At 36.0% G+C, this 25,313-nt stretch overlaps 1 protein-coding gene across 6 annotated transcripts in view; it reads right to left on the reverse strand.

Moving 5' to 3' along the window:
* Positions 1 to 927: 927 nt before the first annotated feature.
* SPEF2 (sperm flagellar 2) overlaps positions 928 to 25,313 on the reverse strand; it is an 82,549-nt gene continuing 58,163 nt past the window's right edge. Inside the window, exons 29-35 of one of the 6 annotated variants that reach the window (XM_030004683.1) lie at positions 18,606 to 19,798; positions 18,286 to 18,503; positions 17,991 to 18,199; positions 17,780 to 17,903; positions 17,478 to 17,679; positions 10,643 to 10,749; positions 8,659 to 8,770 (exon numbers count right to left, since the gene is read on the reverse strand). In XM_030004683.1, coding sequence (XP_029860543.1) covers positions 10,705 to 10,749; positions 17,478 to 17,679; positions 17,780 to 17,903; positions 17,991 to 18,199; positions 18,286 to 18,503; positions 18,606 to 19,798 — 1,991 coding nt within the window. In that variant the 3' untranslated portion in view covers positions 8,659 to 8,770; positions 10,643 to 10,704. Of the gene's footprint in view, positions 1,085 to 8,658; positions 8,771 to 10,642; positions 10,750 to 12,831; positions 12,843 to 15,966; positions 17,680 to 17,779; positions 17,904 to 17,990; positions 18,200 to 18,285; positions 18,504 to 18,605; positions 19,799 to 19,879; positions 24,834 to 25,313 lie in introns of those variants that run through there. The other 5 variants (XM_030004685.1, XM_030004688.1, XM_030004686.1 and 2 more) reach the window with 5 other exon arrangements.

Below are 25,313 nucleotides of genomic sequence, written 5' to 3' on the forward strand. Positions count from 1 at the left end.
TATGTTTGATCTTCAGGCATGCAAATGCAAACATCCTTTCATCTTGCCTCACACTATTTTCTTACACCCTGTATATCACATATTTTTGCCATAGTTCGACACATTTAATAGGTTGATACACTGGCCCAAACTTGCCTTATGTGTAACTGTTTTAATGCACATTTAAACATAGGTGCAGGTAACAGGGATGCTCTAGACTAGGGCAGGGAACAATATTTGAACATGTACTCCCTCTACATACCCTTTTCTGCAGCCTGGTTGGCCTAGGACAGAATGTGTTCTATCCCATATCCTACAGTGTCTTGCAGTAAGATCCTGTTGGGAAGATAATTCAACCAGGCTCCTTCCTATGGGTGGGGGGAAAGGCAATGCCACATGCGACAACACAGTAGAAAACCTGTAGGCAGCTATAGGCCAGCAAGACAGGTATAAAAACATAGGTCAGAAAGCAGTGCAGTCTTTGATGGATGGAGTTTTCATGGAAAACAAAACAACCGATCTACTCTACAACCTGCTATGCTATATATCTGGTCTACACTGCAAATTGGCAGTATCTAAATTAATTATATTTATGTGTCTGAGATAATGTCAATTTCAATATGTGTACTTATGAAGTTCTTGGTCCCAGAAAGCAATACTTACAGGAAGCTTGTATTCTTGGTATCTGTTGATTAAGTCTTGAATGAAAGGATGCTTCAAAAGGAGTGCAACTGGGATGGGTGTCAGGTCTTCAGTGCCTAATTCTTTGTATATTTTGATGAAATGCTTTAAGAAAAATAATATGTGGTCAATTTATTAAGTGTTTAAAAAATTTGGGGAAAAGCAAAGATTGCAGCAGGTATTTATTTAACACCTAGTGCAAGGTACAAAAGCTTCTTTAAATCAACCAGCCTACCTTATCATAGCTCCCTTCCCTGTCCAGATTACTAAACCTATGATTATCTTCATCTTTACTTCCTCCAGTATGAAACACTTTGAGTAGAGTTGCCATTGAAATTATTCCTTCACCCATGTAATTCAAGACTTCTTTTTCATCTTCTATTAAAGTTTTCTCATTTGGCACTATGTTGGTATAAGGAAAACCCTAAGAAAATAAAGCATAGGTATAATACTTGGTGATAAATGGTCTGTCAGTAGGTTATCTGTTTTAGTTAGACATTCATTAAGGATCAAGTGGATTATACTTCCAAACTTCAGTTCTTACAAAACAAAAATCATCAACTCACACAAAATTATCTGCTGAACTATAAGATGAAGGAATAGATCCCAAGAGTCCAGAAATATCCGTAATGTTGGTGTTAGTAGAAATTTAATAAACAGCTTTTTTCAGGAACGTGGCCAACATTCCACTGAGAAATTAATATTCTTCAGAGCAACAAAACATAAAAATACTTAATAGTTACAAATTACGATACCCTACCAGGAACTTTGTGTTTGTATAAGGAGTAAACTTGGTAATTCTGGATGTTCATATGAAAAAAACAGCATGAATTTTCTCCTTGTCCTAGAAAGGACAAGGAGTCACTGCAAGAACTTTATTTTGGCTAACAGTTAACATAGGCTCACCAGCTCTCCATAGAAAAAGTGCGAAAGGCTTTATGCAGAAAAATTAGAAGTTTACTATAAACAAGCAATGAGGAATCTTTGTGGTGCTATTGGAGATGGCCAAAGAGAGAAAAAAAACCTGCTGTAGAGATTTGTGAGCACAAAGATGAGAAAGGACCTCACACAGATGAACAATGCTTTGACTAGATTAGACGACTGTGTAGACTAACCATTAACAACCATTAACAACAACAGGAAACTGCATTTCATCAATTAGGCCACTGTGTGGACTAACCAGTAACAACAACAGGAAAGTGCATGTAATTGAACATACCATTTGTTTCCTCATTAGGAAGGAGAGACTGCTGAGATTCAGTCACACTTGTGCTACGTGTGGCCTTAATACATGTCTTTTTCAATACACGAGGAGCAGAGTCATTGATACAGTCCTTTTAAAATTTTTAACATTCAACAGTGGAGTTTACACAAATATCAGCACTTAGGTTTTTCTACCTCCCACTACTGTTTATATTTAGCTATAAGATCTACACAACCAATAACAAAACTATTGAGACTTAAAAGCTAAGTATTTTAAGTAAAAGGGTCTTTGCTATGAAGTTAGTAAAAGTAACAAAAGTCTCTAGAATATGCTTGTCTGATCTTCTCCTATTAACATCATTAAGTTTCAGACTTATTTCTGTAGGCATCTAGTAATGAGAAGTCATTACAATTATCAGCCCAGAACAAGAAAAAGAGAAGAGACAAATTAGGTGCTGCTGTGTTAAGTGCCTACTTATAAGCTGGCTATCTAAAGTGTATTACCAACGTTCTTTGAGATGAGCTGGATAGAGCTTTATGTTCCACTGATTAACACTCCACTAATATTATTTCCTATATTTCCAGTACCTGTAGCGAGAACTGGGATATTTAGATCACATGTAAACAGCCAGAGACATAAAAAGGTTTAGGTTCTTAATTTAGTGCTGAAAACCACTTTGGAGGTCTTCAGGGATCTATGTCATTCTATCTGATGGAGCTTGACTCAAACATGACACAATACCAACTCATAATTTACTCTTTGCCCCCTTGCGGTTGTTGAATATCCTGCATGAAATGCTGGCCCTACTGAAGCCAATCGTGAAAACTCATTCATTTCAGTGGAACAAGATTTTATTTGTTCTCTTTTTTCTGTATTCAACTTTATTGTTAAAGTGTACACATATGGAACACAAGGCATAAGAAGAAAGAAAAGATTAAAATTATGTTCTATGAGCCCTGCAATTCTGAGCACCAACCTATGAAAGACAACTATAAAGTCAAAGAGAATCCACACATGCAAGATGTTCATTTAGCATCTAATCCTTAATATTTCTAGGTTTCTGAGGGACTCTCCAAGATGAATTAGGTGCACTAACTGTCTGTATAATACATTGTGAGACATCAGACATAGCACAGATTCAGAGCCAATACATTGAGTGGGAAACTAAGCATGAGGAAATTCTCAGGTTGGATGGGGGGTATAACACTTGCTCCTCAGAGATACGTTGTTAACTCAAGATTGAATGGAAATGTTTCCCTTCACCTGTGACTCACAGCCTTAAGAAGTCATAGAATCATAGAATGGTTTAGGTTGGAAAAGACCTTTAAGATCATCAAGTCCAACTGTCAACATGCCCACTAAACCATGCCCTGAAATGCCTTTTCTAGGCGCTTTTTGAATACCTCCAGGGATGGTGATGCAACCACTTCCCTGGGCAGCCTATTCCAATGTCAGACAACTCTTTCAGTAAGGAAATTTTTCCTAATATCCAATCTAAACCTCCCCTGGTGCAACTTGAGGCCATTTCCTCTTGTCCTACCTCCAGCCATCTGACAGAAGAGACCAGTACTCACCTCGCTACAACCTCCTTTCAGGCAGTTGTAGGGAGCGATAAGGTCTCCCCTCAGCCTCCTTTTCTCCAGACTAAACAGCCCAGCTCCCTCAGCCGCTCCTCATAACACTTGCTCACTAGACCCCTCACCAGCTTGGTTGCCCTTCTCTGGACACGCTCCAGCACCTCCATGTCTTTGCGGTAGTGAGGGTCCCAAAACTGAACACAGTACTCGAGGTGCCGCCTCACCAGTGCCGAGTACAGGGGAACAACCACCTCCCTGCTCCTGCTGGCCACACTATTTCTGATACGGGCCAGGATGCTGTTGGCCTTCTTGGCCACCTGGGCACACTGCTGGCTCATATTCAGCCGGCTGTCGACCAGCACTCCCCAGGTCCTTTTCTGCCGGGCAGCTTTCCAGCCACTCTTCCCCAAGCCCGTAGCGCTGCATGGGGTGGTTGTGACCCAAGGGCAGGACCCGGCACTTGGCCTTGTTGAACCTCATACAGTTGGCCTCGGCCCATCGATCCAGTCTGTCCAGATCCCTCCCAATGCTGAGCCCTGGGGAACACCACTTGTGACCGGCCGCCAACTGTATTTAACTCCATTCACCACAACCCTCTGGGCTCATCCAGCCAGCCAGTTTTTTACCCAGCGAAGAGTACACTTGTCTAAGCCATGAGCCACCAGCTTCTCAAGGAGTATGCCATGAGAGACAGTGTCAAAGGCCTTACTGAAGTCCAGGTAGACAAGTCGTTGACACATAGCTGATAATGCCAGTGCAGTTGCTTACAATCTTACAAAAGTCCCAAGCAAACAGATCAAACCAAGCAGAAGACAGTAAGGAGGAGAACAGGTTGTGTTGCTTTATATCTAGTGACGTCAGAGTTAGAACTTTCCACTGAAATGCGGGAAATGGGAAACTAAGTTCAGACCTACTGTATCCAATTGGCAGCATGCTTCTTTCTATGAAATGTGAAAAGGAAATTGCCTTATTCAATCTCTCCCATGGACAAAAACTCTGTTGTGCCAAATAAAAGCAGACATAAGGGAGTACAATAATATATTTTGTCATTTGAAGTGATAAAATGTAATTAGGAATATGTATAGGTACACTACACTGTGTGGTAAAACAATGCCCTTTCTGCACTGTTTCTGGAGAGTACAACTGTATTTTAAGTATTAGGCAAATGCCAGAGTCACTGTGGTTGTGAAAGCATAGTGAAACATTTCATTATCTAGAAGAGAGAGGTCTTTCCAAGGTGTGTACAGATACATATTTTATGTCTCAAAAAATGCCTTATACTTCAATAATAAGTAACTGATGCATGCAATGCACTAATGGCAAATTTGAGACTTTAAAAATAACAGCATTGCCCAGAAATACTAACAATGTTCAAAACCCTAGCTTCATTTGATGTGACAGTACAGTCATCATGGCTCTAAAAATAATTTTTAAAATTATTTCATATGAAACTAATTATTAATTATTAATCCTTCTGATTTACAGGTAAACCAAAACACTTGAAAATAACAACAAAAGTGTATATACTTCTACATAGCCCAAAGAAACATAATAGAAAATAAAGTAAGACCAGCAATAATACCAGGGTTTATATTTTTAGATAACAATACCATAAATCACACTACAGTCTAATTCCTGAGGATCGATAGCTGGACTCAATTGACTAAGATTAGGTCAAAGAATGTCCTCTGTTCATCTCTACAAGGAGTAGTTACCAGTAAATATCTTAACCTTTCATTGTTATTTGGCATGCAAATTTTCAGACTTTTGGAAGAATACTTCTGAGTATTATTACCAAAGTCAGTGGAACTATTTGCAGAATTCCCATGAAGTCAGTGGGACTACTTGTAAGGACTGGAGCTACACAGGATAAGAAAATATACAGAAATCTAGGTAATTTATAATTTGCAAGCAGCACTACTGTTCCCTAATATTGTACTGTAATATTTTACCACACATGGAGGAGAAGCTTCTTCTTTGCTATGAATATATGTTCCAGTAGCAATACTAAGTGCTCTGTAAACACCTTCAACTGGATCAGAGTGGGAGGCAAAATAAAGGAGCATCTGCGTATAGTTGAGCAGAGCAGGATCTTGTCTGTTATCAGCAAATAAACTAAAGAAAAACTATAAATAGACAAAAATATGTAAATTAATTTCTACAAGTGGAATTTAATCAAATACAAATCAAAGTATGTAGAGAAAAGGATGAAATAAAGTAATGACTGCTGATAAGTGGTATTATCTTTAAAAATGTGTTGACGCTATGTAAATCAAGAAAAATCAGAAGTGTGTCTGTCATTCAGGGAAACAGAAATTGTAGTATTTTCTTTTCTAGGCTGCGGACTTTCATGGAACAAGGAGAAATTAATAAAATCTTGTGTCATGACAAATAGGTCCAAAATATTTTTTTTGTATTCAGATCACACTATTACCTCCCTCTTTTATGGAGACTTCCATGAGCTTAGATGCGGGGATCATTTGCCTCCCATTCTTTACAAAGTTGGTTACTGTGTAGCAAAATTAATGCAGTTCAAAGAAGAACAGGAATAATTAAGTCTTTCTGAGTAGACCATGATTTAGAATACTGAAGGACAATTCCTAGACTCCTTGCTACATTATTTCTAACTTTGAGTTTTTTATACATGGAAATCATATTCTGAAGCACCACCTGACCTCAAAAACCACCGAAATACTGCAGCAGTTATGGGAAAAAAGAGATCCAAGAAACTTTTGAATGAGACCTCTCAGGTTAGAATAGTGAGTGGTCTCTTCAAAATACCTATTTTTTTAAAGTTACCTTTATGAGATGTCTTAGCCTATCTAAAGGCAAGGGTTCTGTGCAACTTTTTGTTATGCTTAGATCTTCATTTCCATTAAACCATAAGCCAACCTGATTAAAAAAAAAAGGCATTTATTTTCACACATTAAAATAAAGTGGTCTTTATGCTCTATCATTGTTCAACAGACAGATTACTAAAAGCTTAATTCCTGGACTTAATCAAGCTGAATTTGTTATTAATATACAATGACATCAGAATAATTAAGTAGCTGTTTGTACTTTGTAACAGATTCTTCAGGAATTACTGAAAGTAGAGTAGGATAGAAGTGAGTCTATGCTCTTGAAAAAATTGAAAATTAACTAGGTAGCTGTAAACCTACACTGCCCAAGAAGCAAATATGTCACAGAGTTTCTATGTGTGTTCTGGTTTCTTCCTTTTAGGGTATCCTTTGCTACCCCATAGCTTTTGTCCTAACTGTACTTTGGGAAGAAACTGTCCATACACTGCGGTATAATGAAGGACAGGGGCATGGCTCTTCCCATGATTGCCTGCTCTGAACAACAAGACCAAGTGTCCCGTAATGCCTACAGAGCTGTACCTACAACTGTAAATTAAGTGTCCAGAACCAATTCTCCAATACTAGACCCACCACACAGGAAATATCAGCTAGATCTTATCTTCTAAAACAGGATAGCCAGGAACAGACTGCCTACAGAAAAATTCACTTGCTTGGAAATGGCCCATGTTAAACCATGCCAGGTTGTGCAAACAATGTCACAGCATGGACAATTGAGTACCACTACCTGGGGATGTTCCCTAGCACTGTGTAGTTTACTAGTACAGGTACAGATAGAAGGGCCAGCTGGGGCACCTCAAATTCCCAGTGGAAGATTCTTCCTGTTATTCTCAATGAACATTGCTTGTCATTGTTTCTCATTAAGACAGTAAAATAAAATAAATAAAGTTTCATGACATTTTGAATGCATGTAAGTGCATGAACTTTTTGGTAGTTTTTAGTCATTAAGGAACTGTATGAGACTGTAGGTTCAGCATCATTAGTCTCATGGAAGTTTGGAAGAACTAATGGGGGTAGGTCTATAAACAAATGCGTATACACCATTGCATATTTACTATCAGTGACTGAATATGAGCAAATTCCAATCCTGAAGTGAGTAAAAGAATTGCTCCATTAATATTTGAACTAGAATCCTGTGTTAAAAATGTACATTCTCAGTCTGCATGTCTTGTTACTGCATCATATTTTTAAACTCACACTTCAGTAAAAATTACCACATCAATAGACAAATAGATGCAGATAGTCCTGCACATTTCGTGGGTTTTCTGGCTTTGCAAAATTTGTTTCTTTGCAAGTCTGGTGTGAGTAGGGGTTGGCAGGCACTCCTGGAAGTTTTAAATTAATCAAAGTAGTTCTGAAACTAACAGGCTTCTGGAATAACACAGCTTCTATTTAATTTTTGAAGAAAACTAATACTAGGTGACTGGAAAACAAACCACAATAAAGACTCTGTGAAATTTATTTAAAACAGTTTGAAAATTATTTTAGTATCACCAAACAAATAAAAACTGACAGAACTGTAGAACTTTTGTGTATACATGCACACGCATATATATCTGCATATATATATATGTAGATACATAAATATATATTATATATAGGGCTAGTATGCATTAGAAGAATGAACCAGCAGTCATCTTAAGTATGATTAAGAATCCAAAGTAAAAGTAAGTGAAAATTTAATGAGCAGAATTTTGCTAAAAGAAGAAAAATGTATTCTTAATACTCTTTCATGAAGCTTGCTTCCTGAAAAACCTCGCTGAACTATGCGAAAGTTCAAAGAGAAGTGTCTTTAGAGAAAAGAATAAATCAAAGAATTTTATAATTTTCCGCATATTCAAGGTCTGAAAAACAATTTTCATTTACAAAAATTCCTTATTAGAAATATTCTAGAAATATTTAATTAAAGTAGAGCTGGTGAGCCCAAACTAAAATACTTATTTCTGTTTGGAGCAAATTTTTTGTCTTATAGATACATTGTCAAACAAGTTAATAGCACAGAATAGTTTCTTTAGAACAGGAAGGATTTTCACTTGAAATTAATTTATGGGGAAAGTAGGAAATGGAAGTAAAAAGTAAGCTTAATTAGTCTGATTTGTGGAACTATGGATAAGATAGATATCAGGCCTTCAATTTTCTGAAGAAAATTTTCACTAGAAAGAACCCTCAAAACCCAAAACATTTAAAATTCAGACTGAATTTCTGAATGTGAATAAACCAAACAATATATCGTTCAATTAAGAGAGTTTAACAAAAGAATATTATTCAAAAGAGAAAAGAATTATAACCTGCATATAGTATTCCTGTGTAACAAAGCCTGATCCAGCTACATCAACAGATTTGAAGCTATGCAGCGTTTTGAGAAGTTGTGTCACAGATGGCATTGGCCAAGGCTGTGCTGCTGCTAGCAAGAATCTGCGCCAGTCGGTAAGTTCTGAGTTCACTGTGAATGCAGATGCCAGATTTTGTAACTATAAAAACAAAATAATAAATACTGTCAAATATGTGTGCATAAAAATACCCTTTCTATGTATTACGTCTCCTTAGGTCTTTTTCCTGGTTAGGATGGACATGGTTCTGCAGTGAGATTTCAAAGATGTATAGAAGGACATGTATCACTAAACAAAACAGGCCACAGACCACTGTCTGTCAATGAGGCCAGTTGGCCTGTGCAGCCCTCTAAATAAATACTCGGACTCCTCAAACAGTTGTATCTATCTAAACTGCCTATGAGATAACGGCTCTTAGTACATGCTAAACCCTGAACCGTCCTCCATCTGGGAGAGCGCTAAGCATTGAACGGACAATTTAGCAGCATGAGTACCAAATCTAGTAAATGCTTGGGCCTGTGCCTTGGCCCTATTTTGCTAACTCTTATGGGTGTCCACCACATGGCTTTTCTCTGCTCCAGCATTATTTTCAGTTAGAAAAAAGTAGTTGTAGAAAAGCTGCTTTGCAGCTTGCCGCATGTGCCTTTTTACCACTGAAGACGCTGTATGTGGACAGCAGAGTGGGGTACAGAACACAAATAGGAGAATACATGTAAAATCTCCTGACACAGCATTGTGAAGGCTGTATCTGATAGAGGGAACAAAATTGGCACAGTTCATTTCTGCACTAATGGTGTGGTGAGACCCTACTATGTACCTCTACGCTATCTTCTGCCCCACTTCCAGAATTCCTTGTCAAGGGAAGTGTCTGGTTTGTTCCAGACTGGAGTTTGAGAAGGAAGCAATGTGTTTACAGGAATAAGGGCCTGGGGCAACACAGAGTGAGACAATTTGATAATGTTGTAGATGTTATCTGCCCTAACGTTGGCAGGTACAGTACCACTTATTAGATTTTGAAAACTTATTTGAAATTCTATTAAGTCACACAATGATGAAATGGCGAGTTCAGTTCAGAATAGCTTGTGCAGAATAAATGTCTACCTTATATTATGCTTCATGCATCTCCTTTTGTATGTAAGTTCTTGCCTTCACTATAAATTTAAAAGTCTCATCTAAAAATGGTGCTTTTAAGGAAAGGAAATTCTGTTATTAAAATAAAAATAGTACTTAGAAGCACTAAAAGTTCTCAAAGCATAAAGAACATGGCATACATGCACATCATCTATTAATAAACAATTTTTTACTCATATAATTAATTTCCTGTGCTAAGATTAGATTTTTATGTACTGATGATGACAGTGGTGCCTAGTTTTCACTAAACTCAGTGGAAATCCATCATTCAGAAACTTTAAAATGGTTTACTCATGCAGTTCATCCGTGTGAAAAATATTTGAATAAGGCTGTTTCTCTCATGTAAAATCCAATTAAAATCTTGCAGTGAATCATGGCTCACTATCAGAAATAATTATCAAAAAATGCTAAAACAAGTAAATCTTTTCATTCCATAGGCTTACCAGCAACATCTGAAAGTAAAATTAATCAGAGAATTCAGTGATGGATAATTTGGAAAGACTAAATTACAATTTTTCATGTTCCTAAATCTGAAAATCTTGGATAAATAAATTTAAGGTCATACAGCTCCAGATTTTATTCTCCTGTGTTGAAATGAAGAACATAAACAGTCTTATTTTAACTCCTGGAAATGGAATTTTCAATGGTGTCTAAGGAACTGATATAATCTGAAAATCGTAAATAAACATAGTGCTGACACAAACATTTTATTTCTGGCACAGTGGCTTCCAGACTCTTTCTCTAGTGAAACAGAAGAATTTTAAGGAAAAAGTGTTAATGCCCTATAATAGTTATACTCTTGACTTTATCATAGTAAGGACAATGCTGCATCTTCTACACTAACCAATACTTCAGTTGAAATGAAAATAGGGGTTAACTTACATCTGGAAGTGTTAAGTTCATCCATGCATCGGGAAGGCAATTTGTTCCAAGATTCAAATTAATCAAGTCAATAAAAATGTCAATAAATACTTTCTTTTGTATAAAACCTAAGAAAAGAAAGATAATATATATAAAAAATTATATTTACCATTTTAAATAGACTTCTTTTGTTAAAGGAATTCTATTTTTTTATTTAAATGGCCATATGGGAAAATTATTTATTTTGCTATTATGTACTATTGATAGTTGTAATACCTTTCAAGCCAAACATAAATTTTTCTCATTTAAAATAAATCATGTGTGGTCTGTCTAATAGCAAAATGTAAAATATTCCAATACACTGCAATTCTTTCAATACTTCTGATCTGCCCTGTGATCACTAACCCATCCTCATGCAATCCACACTGACAATTTATGAGTTATTGAATTCACAAATACCAATCACACACATATTCTATGTAACGAATACCTACCTATCTTTTCTTTTGGTGCGCTCTATTTTAATCAACCATAAATCTATCTCTACTCTTGAAAGCAAGCATGTGTTAGAGAATAGAATGGAAAACGCACATGACTGTCTGTTAAACTTTGAAACAAAATTGAATTGCTTAAAAAGCTTTAAATACTTATAATAAAGTTATAAATAGATCCATCAATTTTATTTTAAAGAAATCATAAGATAAAAATAAGTAAGTGCAAAAAATCCTGCTTGTTTTTTAAAATAGGCATGGATTTGCTTATAAACAAATAGAAACTTCAAACTTCATGCACAGGATTAAACCACAAAATTATGTATACTAAAATTTAACAGACAGATATGAGTCTTTTCTTTCAGAAATGGACTTTGCTGGCTAAGTGAGGATTCACTGCAAAACCTCTACAGTTATTGACAAAAAATGTAAAATTAAAGTTTCAAATAATCTAAATTTTGAGACACAAAGCTGATTTGGTCAGGTTATGATCACTTCCATAGTGTCAAAACAATAAGTTTTCAGATTACCTTTAAAGGCAAACACAATCAGTGAAATACTGGAAGGACTTACTTAATTTTTTTCTGTTTTACAGCCAAACATCTTCTCCTTTTGAAAAGGCACAGCTGTGCACATTTTATGGCTAACAATTTTTTTTCTTTGAAATGGAACAGTGAAGTGAAGTTTGTTAAGTTTATGAAGAAATATTTAAGTGGTAGGAATATTAAGAATGTGAATGAACATTAATTTTATAATGTCAGTATTCAAAATCAAGTTGCCAATTTGAATTAATTGTCTACTATATCTGTAGACCTGTTTGCCTCCAATCAGGAAAACCAGGAGTAATGCCCTCAGCACGTCTTAATACAGCAGAGAAATCCTATACATATATAAGCTTGGAGAGAACAGAAAAAAATAGATCTGCAAAGTTGAAAGTCCATTGGGACAAGAAGGAAGTGAGAAAGACCTGGACTTGAAGCCTTATGTCCTACAATAGATTTCAGCATGAAAGCAAAAGCTGGGAAAAAATACTGGCAGACTGGTAACAGTGCTCTGATGTCAGCTCTTGAAGGTTTTTGACTTATCAACTTTGAGACAGAACATCTTTTAAAAATCATGTGAGTTAGGCTGTTTACTGAAGCGCCTTGGATTGCTGATTTCATAATGTTAAGGTAACCAGAAACTTTTATTTTGATGAGAACTTCAAGCCACAAGAATCAGATGATTTCCATACAGCACAATAAAGCCTACATCACAGAAATATCATTATTGTGAGACTTCATAGAAGATTCAATAAACCTGGTAACTTTTTAGTGGTTCATGAGAAGAATAGGCTATGGTCCACCAAGGAGCCAGTGAAAACTTTATATTAAAATAACAGGAAAAAAATTTTACATCTTATTTGCAGTCTCAAATTGTCTAGTGCTTTACCATGGAAAGTCCAGCTACGATAATTTTTATTTCATGTTTACTAAACATTTCCCTTTCCACATCTCATCCCCAGTACTCTGGCAATCTAACTTGTTTCTCTCGCATTATTTTAGGGTTTAAACTGTTCAATTCCTACTATGATTTCCCTACATGACAATAAAAAATGCTGTTCCTGTATTTCCTATGAGTTTCTGGCTTCCTAAAACAAAATTGAATTCTGGTTTTCTGCATGAAATTCTAAAAGGATACTAATATCCTCATGTCACTTTTTGTGAGGTTACATGACTTCAGAAACATACCTAAAAAATATTTGAGGGGTGAGGAAATTAAAGAGCTTGAACCAAGAGATAATGTCAGAAATGGGCTTAAAGGCTCAGAGTCTAAAAAATTAAGCACAATTTATAGAACTTTGGATTGTCGAACATGCTAGAACATAGTTTTCAGGTAAATTTGATGTTAGTTGATGCAAGCCTATGGCAAACATGAATTATTGTGAGACATTTAAGCACTGTCAGGTGATCTGCAGTGTCTACCCATTTTTATTCCTCTGTGGTAAATGTGAAGAAACAACCCTCTCTTTCATTCAGAGCTAAGCTACTTTCTATCTATTAATTATAGAATTGCTGATGTGCTGTAGGGTAATTTCTTTTACTTTACTACCTTCTCCTGAAACATCCAAGGTGGGACAATTCCAAAGTGTCTTCAGAAAGTTGTAATAGTTCAAAAATTTCAAATGGAGTGTGACCTAATTCCTCCTTGTGACATAACTAGGAGGAATGAGGAAGTCTCAGAGAGAGAGGAAACCCCTCATAGGCATATAAAAAAGATATCAAATAACTTTCCTCAATGTATTTTTAAATATTTTGTCTAGATTTAATGTATTGTTTTTATATCATAGAGCATGGAACTGGTTTTGAATATCTGATTATATTACAAAAGAAAAGGCGATTCATCAATTTAACTCAGGGGTTGCCAATGTTTTATAATCATGGAGAGATGCTATGACTGGGCAACTACACAGGTGGTGCTGAGAAAAGAATACTGGTATCTGCAAATGGTACCCTGCAAGTGGTAAAATGAATTAATGTCTTCTGGGAAAGAAGGGGAAAATAGTTCCCAGAATCAACTTTGTCTACTAACAAGACTGGTTAAAAAAAAAAGTATGCTCTTCAGAAAATCTTTTTAAGTCCAAAAAAGAAGAAACCAAACCTAACAGGTTTTTGTTGAATGATGTAGAAGACTGACTAGAAAATTAACTTATTAAATCTGTGGAAACACTTTTAATGAGAAGGGATAGCAAGCATTTTGGAAAAAGCATCAGAATTCAAAAAGATTTTGAAAAACTAGAGAGATGGTCAAGATCAGTAAGTTTCACTGGAAACAGATCAAAGCGCTTTGAGGAAACAGACTGCACAGGATTAGAATTCAAAGTGAACTTTACAAATTTGAGGTATAGTCTAGGCTAAGAAGGACACTATCCAATAAGAATAAATGTCAAGTGCCATACTGGGCTGAAATAATGAACTGCATAAATGTCACAATGGAAATCTTACTGGCAAAGTAAAATTTCTGTAGAAAAGGCTCTGGGCATTATGGCAGATTACAATATTGCCAGAAAGTACATGGTAAGACACTGGAAATAATCCAGTGCATTCTTTTCAGCTGTTAAATCTTCTGCTGGCATACAACTTGGAATTTGCAGATCTAGAAGGATGTATGGAAACTAAAGAGTGCCCTGAAGAAGGCAGCAAGAATCATCACAGGCTTAGAAAACATGTCCTGAGAGGCAAGGCTGAAGGAATTCTGCTAGTTTCATCTATGAAAGGAAGATGATGAGAAGACATAGCAGTAGTTTTGCAGTTAAAACCAAATGTTACAAAGAGGATAGGGATAACACCCTCTCCATAGCTGCAGTTAGGAAGAATGGTAGGAGATAAAATTTATTTTCAGCAAAAATATTTCAGATAGTAGTAATAAAACATATAATCAGAAGGACACCAAAGCACTAAGGAAAACAAAGCACACATTCTACAGTGGACTATTTTAAAAGCTTATCAAAAAAGAACAAGGGGGAAATACTGGATACAGATTGTCTGACTAATCCCATTTTTAGACATGGATGAGTTTCTGATATTCCTTTCCAAATACTTGTTATGATACTAAGATTTTGCTATTATTTTTCCAAGGGCAATGTATCCATTATCTTCAATCCAAATACTAAAAATGTGATGCTGCCACCATGCACCATGGAAGTGACTTCAGTGTTATAGATTCTACATATACTTTTGTTCTTTATTTTGTTTTTTGTCTTCTGTTGTTGACATTCTGGGATTCTGGGGACACATTTTCAAACTTTTTCCAATCTTATCATATTTAAAATCTTCCCATTTGAAAACTTTGAGGGGAAAAACTTGGTATTATGTGACTGTGAGAGACTTAACGAATTAATGTCTCAAACATTGTGGTGGGGCAAGTTCTGCTTAAAGATGAACTCTGCATAACAACAAACCCTGTACAGCAAGGAACCACAGGTGAAAAGCCCATCAGCACAGACATCAGCAACAGCTTGGGTAGGGCGTGCTGGAGGGTGCACAACTCCCTGTTCTGATAAGCTGTTCTGATACAAAGATCAAACAATGGTCTGCAGGGAAGGGGAAGTTACTCCCCAAACAACCCCCAAACCCAAAGGCTCACAAACTGCTCATTAGCCTAATGAGTTCGAGTTCCCACCCGAAGGAGGGGCAAGGAGATTATAAAAGGACACAAACTTAAGCCTCAGGTGCACGCGCCCAGTGGAACTGGACCCCTCGGCTGACTGAACCAATGCTGGACCCAGGACCAGTGAAATCTTTCTCTCTTCCTTTTTCTCTCTCTGTTTTGCTCTCTCTTTCTTTTTCCTTTTCCACAATCCCTACACCTCATCCCTTTAAGACATAAACTGCTGACTAAGTCTGGGACTAGGAGTGGATCCAGCCGCCCCTGGGCTCTTCTCTAAGAAGGAGTGTAGAAAGCAAGGGGGTCTGCTCTGAACCTCATGACTCAATGGGAGGGATCTCTCCCTGAATTGATGTACATGGTTACCACGGGTTACACGGGTCACTGAGGTAGTTCCATGCCAATTCCGGTTGTGAGAAACCCCACCACCCACTATCACGCCTCCCCAGTTCAGTTTGCTTCTGTCATGAATAAAATCTTTAACTGATCATTTGGTGCTGTTTCACCTTAATTTAGCCTGACGGAATTCCGAATTAAACACGACTCCCTGGTCTGTCTAGCCCTGGTCGTAACAGTGACTTAACAGAAAATCCTTAGAATTAGAAATGCCACATATCTAATAAGGTACCCTTTCTAATATATATCCTGTCGCTTATTAGATAAAGAATAACTAAACATTTTTGTTATCTGAGAAATCACAAATGAAGATACTTCAGTGATGGATCTTTTATAATCAACCATAGAATGCACAGTACTGATATCTTTTTCTGATCCCCACAGATTAACTCTACTTGAGTGGACTAACATCCCTTAATGAGGCATGCATTCAAAACCTACTCTATTTCTGACATAGTATTTAGACCTAGAAGAAGCATGAATATATGCAAGATATGCAATATATGCAAGACACACAAAATAAGACTATATGTGTGTGTGTATATATACATCTAGTATATCTTCTGCAATTACTAGACATGTTTTATATTGAAAGTAGAGAGTTGATCCTGATTAGAAAAGGGTTGATTTAAAGGTGAATGACCTCACATTCATTTCTCCCCAATTATTTCTAGTTCATCTTCATCACTGTTGGAAGAACTAAGAAGGGTCATGAAGGATTTCATTTTTAGCTCTCTTGTGATATAACACATTGCTTTTTCCTTGATGGTAGAAATATATTGTGCTGCTATGCTTTACCTTGATTATTGATAATTTTATCAAGTAGAAAGTTGCATTTAGAACATGTAGAAGTATGAAGTTCTGAAATCAGATACTTCTCTGAACAATTCTCATTCTCAGCTCCTAAATTAAAAATCAAGATACAGCATTCTTACTGCAACCCTCACAAACATTTTTACAGGTAATAAAAGTGGTTCAAGCTGTGAAGTATATTAGTCATATCCCAGCTGTAAGACTATTTGCTATGGGAAGACTGATTTGTGCATTAATAATCGGCAATGGAAAATGGATCTGCTCTGCCTCTGTAGGAAAGTCTTCTGAAGGACAAGTGTGACAAAAACCTGTGAAAGGTCATATTAAACCTTATCCACAAGAGAATAAAAAGTAGCAACACATACAGATATGGAGAGAAGGTATGACCCAAAATTCATAGGCTACACAGGTCAAGCAATCATTTGACAGAAATAATGCACTGATTTTCCACACATTTATGGAAAGAAAATCAAAGTTTTCAGAATCAATGAAGCTTCTTGAACTATTAAAGACTGATAGTAAGATGACAGTTAACTCCAGTGGTTATAATATATTATGACTCAGCTAAAAGCAATAAACAATTAGATAGAAGTTACGAGTCATCCCTCTGTCCACCAAGGTAACAATGTACTCCATTATTTTTGTTCATTGTCTTCAGATTTACAGAATTCAGGTACAGAAGATTCAGCAGTGAACATAACGAAAAGGCATATTTGAACATTATAATAATTATGAAAAAAATACAAATTTTACACTCATTAACCCTGCAAGGAATTCTGTTAAAGTGTCCATATAAGTTACAAGAAGATTGCAAAATAAAAAGTAACAATTTTGATCTATTCACTTCCACAGAGACTCTCCAAATCAAATTCAGAAGAGTAATCTGGTCTTTCATTTGTCATCATATCACCACCCTGTAGTCTTCTATTTCTCTGCCAAGTCACATTCCACAAATGAATAGCTTTATGGGGGTCAAATTTTTTGATATCTGGAGAGTTCATCTGAATTACCATAAGATCCGTCACACTTTCAGACCTTAGTTTAGAGTGCAAATGCATCATGGTGAGTTTCATTTGACTGAAGCCTCGCTCTGTTTCAGCTGAACTTGCTGGCAGAGTTAGGATCAAATCTACTAATGCCAGGATGTTGGGATACTTCTTTGAATAATCTGAGTTCACTGAATCCCATGTCAAGGTCTGGATGTTCTGAAACCTAAAAAGCATGGTAAGAAATATAATTATAACTATCACTAAATGTATTTCCATAATCCTTTTGAGTAAATCAATAAACAGACACAAATGAAGTTTATTACCTGTTATATAGCTCTAATTTCAACATGCTCCATTCAGTTTCTACTTCACCTATTTTCACACTAGCAGCTTCTAGTATGACTTCATAATGTTTAGTCAAGACAGATACTTCCTCTTCACCAAATTCTATAACAGAGGCAAACAATAAATATTTTTATGCTTTTAAAAAATTTAGAAGGTGCACTTCAAATGGCCACTACCATAGTTCTATACCTTGTTTCATTTTGTGAGGCCATAGTTTAAAACTTCCAATAGTCGTTGCTCTCAAGACATCTTGACTTGCATCACAAAAACAATCACGTAGCCTCTTCACCAAATTAGTTAGTACTTTGGTTCGTATTGCGGAAATATTTCCATTTCCAACAAGCTGGTAACCATGAAAGTGCTGAACGGTCTCCATCAGCCGTTCCTTTGGACCAGGTCTGAAAGATACAGAATACAAAACAATATATAATACTCTTTTATTATATTCTAAGAGATCATTGTTCAGTTGTTAGCAATGCCAGACCTTGTTTGATACATGTGGAGTGTTTCCAGCGTTGACTGCACAGTTGCAAATATGTCTGCAATGGAGGAGTTGTGATCCAGAGTAACACGTGACAGAATGTTGAGGACACTGATGACATCCAACAGAAAGTGAGAAAACTTGACTATCTCCATTCTCAGAAGGAGGTGTAAAAGACCTTTGACTTTCTGCCGATTTGAGGCTCTTGAATCTCTTTCAATCTGGAAATCAATATAGAAAAATAAAGTGTCAGGTGTGTGGACCAAAATTAGCCATAGCAATTAATTTTTCCTGAAGTTACATTGAAATTTTAAATAATTTACCTTACTCAGATGTAGAACAATTGCAGGATAACCTTTAAGGAGAATTTGTAGAGCTGTTTGTAGACGAGGAAGCCACTGGGAGCCTCCAACGCGAGAAGGAATAGCTGGGCGTAACTTAATGGCTTCATATGTGGCTTTGAGATTATTCTTATTTAGAGGTGAGTTATGATAAAAGTAATAGATATTTCTCAAGACATTGCTTAAGATGTTGTATAGCTGAATATTCTTCAGTGCTCCTTTGTAAACCAGCTTTAGGCGGTGAGCAAAACAATGCACAGACTGTACACAAGGCTGAATTTCCCTCAGAAGTTTAGCTACCCCACTGTTTTCTCCTACTGTGACATCTGTACCATCACTTCCAAATCCAACTAATTTTCTTGACCAGTCTTGGCTTGCCAGACTGACCTGAAGATTTATTTGTAATGTGTGCTCAATTGCATTTTTTATAGTTGAAGCGTCAGTTTTGTGAACAGGTTGAACCCCAACAATCTGGCAATGAACTTTTCCTTCACTTGCAAAGCGTACATACACAACTGCAGCTGCTTTGAGTATGCTGTCTGTGACCCCATCACTAAGAACAGAAAAGAATTTACATTTCTCCAGTTTCTCTTTCAAAGCTCTTCTTTCTACTTCAGCAATAAAATGTATAAACTTTCTTGCTGACTTGTCATTTCTAAATACAGAACCAATATCCACTCCTTTCATATCATCCAGTTTGCACATCCAGTCAAGGTCTGTAAAGGGACGACCAGATTTAGCAATAGCATGACATGTTCTGAAAATATTTTCTACTCTACCTAATGTTATGGAGTTCATGCTCTTCAACATCTGCTCAGCAGAAGCTGTATCTGGTGAAGCAGTACTGGCAGCTTCCATGCAGGTAGCCCAGGCATGAGCTTCACTACTCTGGTGTGTATTTATAAATTCAAGTTTGAAGTCGTCAGTGCCAGAACAAAAATTATGAATGTTTTCCCCCAAATCCACATTATGTTTACGACATGGTGCACAAAACATTATTCCTCTTTCATCATCATATTTTAACCAAGAGTATTTTGTTAGCCATATTTTTGGAAACTGGCGATTCCTCTTTGTTCTCTGATGTTCCAAGTCTTTCTTCTCTTTCCCTCTGTCACCAACTTCTCTCTTGCTAGAAGAATTACTCTTGCTTTTAAATTGTTTCAGTGCTCTTATGGCTATAATTTAAAAAGAAGCAACTAAATATAAAACAGTTTTTATTTCATAAATTATCAATTGTATTTTTTCTTTTTTTTTGGTCCATATTTATTTTGTTAATTTGAGACTAGAATGTGACTTGAAATAAACAGCCATAAAAGAGAACAAGGAAAACTGAGATCTACTCTCACGTCACTTGGAGGCTACCCAGAACCCTTGTAAGAAATGGTCAGTTTTGACTCCAACTTCCTTTTGACTACCAGAAGTTTGTCAGAATATGCAATCAGTAAAATGCAGAAGCATCAATACCATTTTTGAAACACAGAAAAACAGAGTTAGGGAGTGGAATTCAGAACAGTCTTTCAGGCAAAATGTCTCCCAAAGATACTACTGAAGTCACAAACCTATTACGATGCCCACTACACCTGACATTAACAGAAAAGTTAACTTGGAGCAAGTCTGTAAATACATAATCAAATACCTGTCACAGAATGCATAAGATGTTCTATGGCATATGTAGCTGATCTTATCTTCTTAAAATATATTTATCTGCAGAATGATTTTATTACTGTTTTGAGAAAGAGGAACTGTATAAGCTTCACATTTTGTTCTCAAAATGGAAACATTCTTAAAGCATTGAGATTGTTCTCAATATTATTTTCCCAAATTGTTCTCAAGATGGTAATTCTTATATTTTGTAGGACTGAATGCCATAAACTGATGTTTTTGAAAATTTTCTCTCTAGAGCTCATGAATCTCCTACTTTTGGCAAGTGATTTAATGATTCTTTTAGTACACTGTTGCCATAAGTTCATGACTTTGAAAAGAAAGCAGTCAAATAATGAAGGCAATTTCCATAAAGAACTGAGGCAATAAAACTAAAAATCTATTCATTGGGAAATAGCAGAAGTAAAGCAGTGAGGAAATGACCTAAGAACAATCTGACTCCCCAACCTCCTTGTTGTGATGTGTACATCAAGGGGCAAAATTAACAATTGCATTAAAATAATCATAGAAAGAAATGCCTTTTCTGGTGCTTTAAAAGGCCTTAAGAAAAAGAGTCCCTGTACCCCACTCTTCTCTATTTTACAAGAAGGGCCAAATTTTCATATATGCATTACACAATTTGTGAGAACTGTTTGTTTGTTCCCATTGTCATAAAAATGAGAGTTTGTCTGTTCCATTCTATTCTGAGCATCCAGAAAGGCCATAACATTAAAAAATGTTAGGAACATGCAGTTTAAATACATTTCCATTATGAGTGATTCTTTTAAAGGACTTTAAATCTGAGGTAGCAGCTGTGGTCCAAATGGACAACAAAAACAACCAGACCACAGAAGTTTTTTCTGATATGTGCCCAAGTACGATACCCAGGACCAAAAAGAGAGGGGGAGAAGCTTTCTTAACAATACAGTAAAGATTAAAAATATTCCCTAACATTAGGCAGCCACAAACTGCAAGAAAAGGTGAAAAAGAGGTGGGGGACAGGATTAATGGATTTGAAACTGCAGAAGTCAGAGGGTGGAAGGTACAAAATGGTTGTAACACCTTTGTAGTGCCTACTGCTTTTTCAGGTGTATGGGCACCTGTAGAAATTTGCTGTTGATTAGAAAAATGGGGATCAGAGTAGAATCTGTGAATCACTGTCAGGGATAAGATTCCCTGTAAGATGGACCTTCAGTCACCAACATTTTTCAAGTTTTGAATTTTTTTATTTCAAAACACAAGGGTTTAAACTCTTAGAAAAATATGTTTGGGACATCATGTGTTTATAAGTGATCAGTTGTATTTGTCTTTAGAAAGACAGCATATCCTACAGAGTGTGAGAGCCGTAAATATATAGCTAAGAGGCATGAATCATCACATTAGCTCTATAACCAATCTAAACTATGATTATACTCATTACAAATCCTCCCTCTAGTATATTCTTACCATGCTTACCTAAGGAAATAAGGTCATGCAGTTATGTTGCCTATATATCTTTAAATCAATTTGTCTGCCTGCCAGTTCTCCCTCACTGGCCAATTTGAAACAAGTTTGTCAGGAGGGTAGAGTTATGAAGGTCCTATAAATTTCTTTCAGATCTGTTCTGAGGTACAGGAGAAAGATCCTCAAAACACTCCTGCTGAGGAAAAAGCAGGGAGGTGACCAGCTTTTATCCACTCTGTGGCCAAGAGGCGTAAGTCAGCCTAAACTCAGTTCCAGACCACACAGCATCCAGTGCATCCTGGCCATAGCTGTGCAAGCAAAACACATAGATAAGATGACATGAAAGAAAGACAACAGTTGTTTTTTTTTTAAATGAGGCTAACAGACATGAAAAGGAACAGGAGGACTAGTGGGAGGAAACTGGGAACATGGGAAAAGGTGGGACTTGTTGCAGTGGTTCTATGGAAAGAACACAGGATACAAAAGAAGGCCAGTCTACTACTTCTGAAGCAACCTCTTTTTCACATAAATGTTTGTCATCAATGAAATCAAAAGGAAAACTAATGTAGAAAAAGCTACACAATGTAGAATTGTTTTTCACGAAAATCTTTTAAAAAGTCAGCATCATTCACTGATACACAAGGTGACATTGACAAGCATTTACATGTTTCAATAACCAGTGCAGAAACATAATAAACAAATGCAAAAAATTAGTGAAGAAATCAAGAGTATGACCAGGAGTGAAACTGAACACAGAAAAATAAACATTAAAAAAGGAGCGTTAAGAATGACAGCAGGATAAGTGTACATTAGGTGTGTACCCTGTGAACCAGGACTGACATTTTAAAGGGACATAAGAAATAAAGAGCAACCACCATGCCTCATTTATAAGGCACAGATATACAAATGAGACTATTTCTTAATGATACACGAGTCAGCAGAATATTTTCATACATATGAAAGTATTTCCCTAAATCGAGGATCTGTAGTAAAGATTCAGATTACAAATTTAAACAGGCAACAAAATACGAAGAAATTGTAAACCTATAATAGTGATGAGAATTATGTTAACATTTTACTCCCTTTTCATCAGATTTTACCAAAACATTTCAAAAGATTCCTGTTCTTCTCCATTTTCACTGAGAAAAAAGTTTCCATAGCAATTTCTGACTAGAAGTTTGGATGATGATCTATGCAAGTTACGCACCAGAGTCTGTAGCAAAGCTATAAGGGATGAATGAGTGAAATAAACCCTGAGGCTGAATCATATTCATCTAACTTTCGTAGTCTAAAAGCTAGTAATATGGGATACTTCTGTCCTTAGATGAAAAAGACAGGAGTCGCAAAAATATGATTAATTTCCTGCAAGATATTGAGATTCCCATCACCCTCTGCAGGTGATTTCCACTGTAAATATTTACTTCATTTATTCACTAATTATTACTGAATCTGCTATGTTGTATGTCCAATCTTCACTAATTAGCAAGAATTGGGATTTTAAATTTAGAATCACACAGAGTAAGATATGCCTCTGCTGCACAATCATGCTGATTGAAGTCTTAATACTTGTGTATATATATATTCAAATGCACACAAACATTAAATATCTTTCATAAAAGTAACTGGATACACAGATTTTTGAACACCATAGGCAAACAGTCAGAGACTTCTGAAATGAAATAACATACATGATTTAGTAAGAGACATAACAGGACGTGTAAGTGAAACTGTCAGTAGAATTACCAAATTTTCCATTATCTGTAGGGAGACATATTCTATCTATTCTGGATCTCTGATTAAGGGCTTTATATCCCCAAAGTTTAGGCATTTTCTATCTATATCATTTGTCTAGTAAAAGGTACTTCCTCTGTCTACAAACTAAACCTTTCTTATTTTCAAGTTTGAAAAGAAATATAGTCTTAGAAAAGAGAAGTTAGAGATTATGAACTTTCTGTGCTCACATATGGACTTCACTCTTCACATCCAAGTCAGGTCATGAGGGTTACCATTTTAAGTTCTTGAATTGTTTCTACAAAAGCACTTGGGAAGAGAAAGCATAATCTACAGACATTATTCACGATCAGCATATAATTCTGACTGTTCCACTCAACAAAATATTCTATTAAAAAGGTAAAATTTTAGCCAAGCTAGATGTACACTTTAATCTGCCTATCTGTTCCAAATCTAGCAACACACTAAAACTCAATTGACAAATCTAGAATTTGAAATAAAATAGCAATACAATTTGGTCATAGCCTGTCCTCTAGGTTTTACTGGTTCACATTTTAGCAGACTATTTTATAGTTTCATAAATCAGCATTTTAAAAATTTTCTGGATATTGGATATACAAGTTTTTTAAACCTGACGGAATTTTATTTCTGATGAATAATCAGTTCTATAATTCAAACTGGAATGGTTCATGAGGATCATGACTGTGAAAAAATGAATAAAATTTAAAATTCCCTTGTGTAATTCAGTCATAAGACGGAGAACAAAAGTCTGGGATAGAATCTGTTTTGATCTGTTTGATAATACAAAACATTACCAAAATTGCATTCTCTGAAGCACCTTTAGAAGAAAATTGAGACATTCCAGATGCGTGCTAATTGAATTGACAATAGACGTGGTCATAGGAAGAATATAGTCCTAAAGGGAATCAAAGGAGATGAGATCTAATAGATGGTTAGTTTAATTTTGTTGATAAGAACAGACACATCCAAAGAGACTGTAGAAGAGAAAAGAAAAAAAAGTGTTAGTAGCTCCATTTAAGACCTGCCACAGTTCTTCCTATAAAAAAGCAGCACATTCCTGAGGCAATACTTTAAAGCACTGTCAACAAGTTGATCAAAGAAGTTACTGAAATCAACAAATACTGCAGAGCCACCTTGAGTTTGGGCAATGGCACTTGGATTAATAAAAAAAATAGTAATTTAAGTATTTTCTTATCAAATGAAAGACTGGGTCAGTAGGTAGGAAGGTCCAGCATAGGCTGTATTTTTTGTCCATCGGTGTTTAGAATGGTGAGTAATGTGCTTCAATGGAGAACCAAGTGTGCAGGATAGAACAAAGTTGTCTGTGATGAGTCGGCAGTTCTTTAATACTTTAAATTCCTAGGAAACACAAAACTGTTTACAATTTTTATAAGATTTCTTTTGTAAATACCAAACAATTTTTAAGTATATTGGCATTCCCACTTTTTGCTTTCATTTTGGCAATTTGTTAAACATATCTTGAAAAGACATCCTTTTGACCAAATACCCTGTGAGAAAACTGTTTACACATTTATTTCTTCCAACATAATAATTTCTCCTTTGTTATTCTTTGTTTTACTTGGATTTCTGGGTAAAATTCTTCTTCATGTAATCTCCATAATGGTATAGAAAATAAGCCTAATATTCCATTTTCAGAACAACTTTAGGAATTTTGCTATTTACATAGTACAGAAGATTGGTAGATTTATTCAATTTAGACTTGCCCTATAGTCTATGCCTCATGTGCTCGTTTGTGTGGGTTTCCATTATGAATGCTCAGAGGACTGCTTAGGTAAGAATTAGAAGACTAAGATATTTGGCAGCAAATTTAGTTCTGTTTACAGGTTATCCAAG

Source organism: Aquila chrysaetos, chromosome Z (genome assembly GCF_900496995.4).
Source record: "Aquila chrysaetos chrysaetos chromosome Z, bAquChr1.4, whole genome shotgun sequence".
Classification (NCBI taxonomy): Eukaryota; Metazoa; Chordata; class Aves; order Accipitriformes; family Accipitridae; genus Aquila; species Aquila chrysaetos.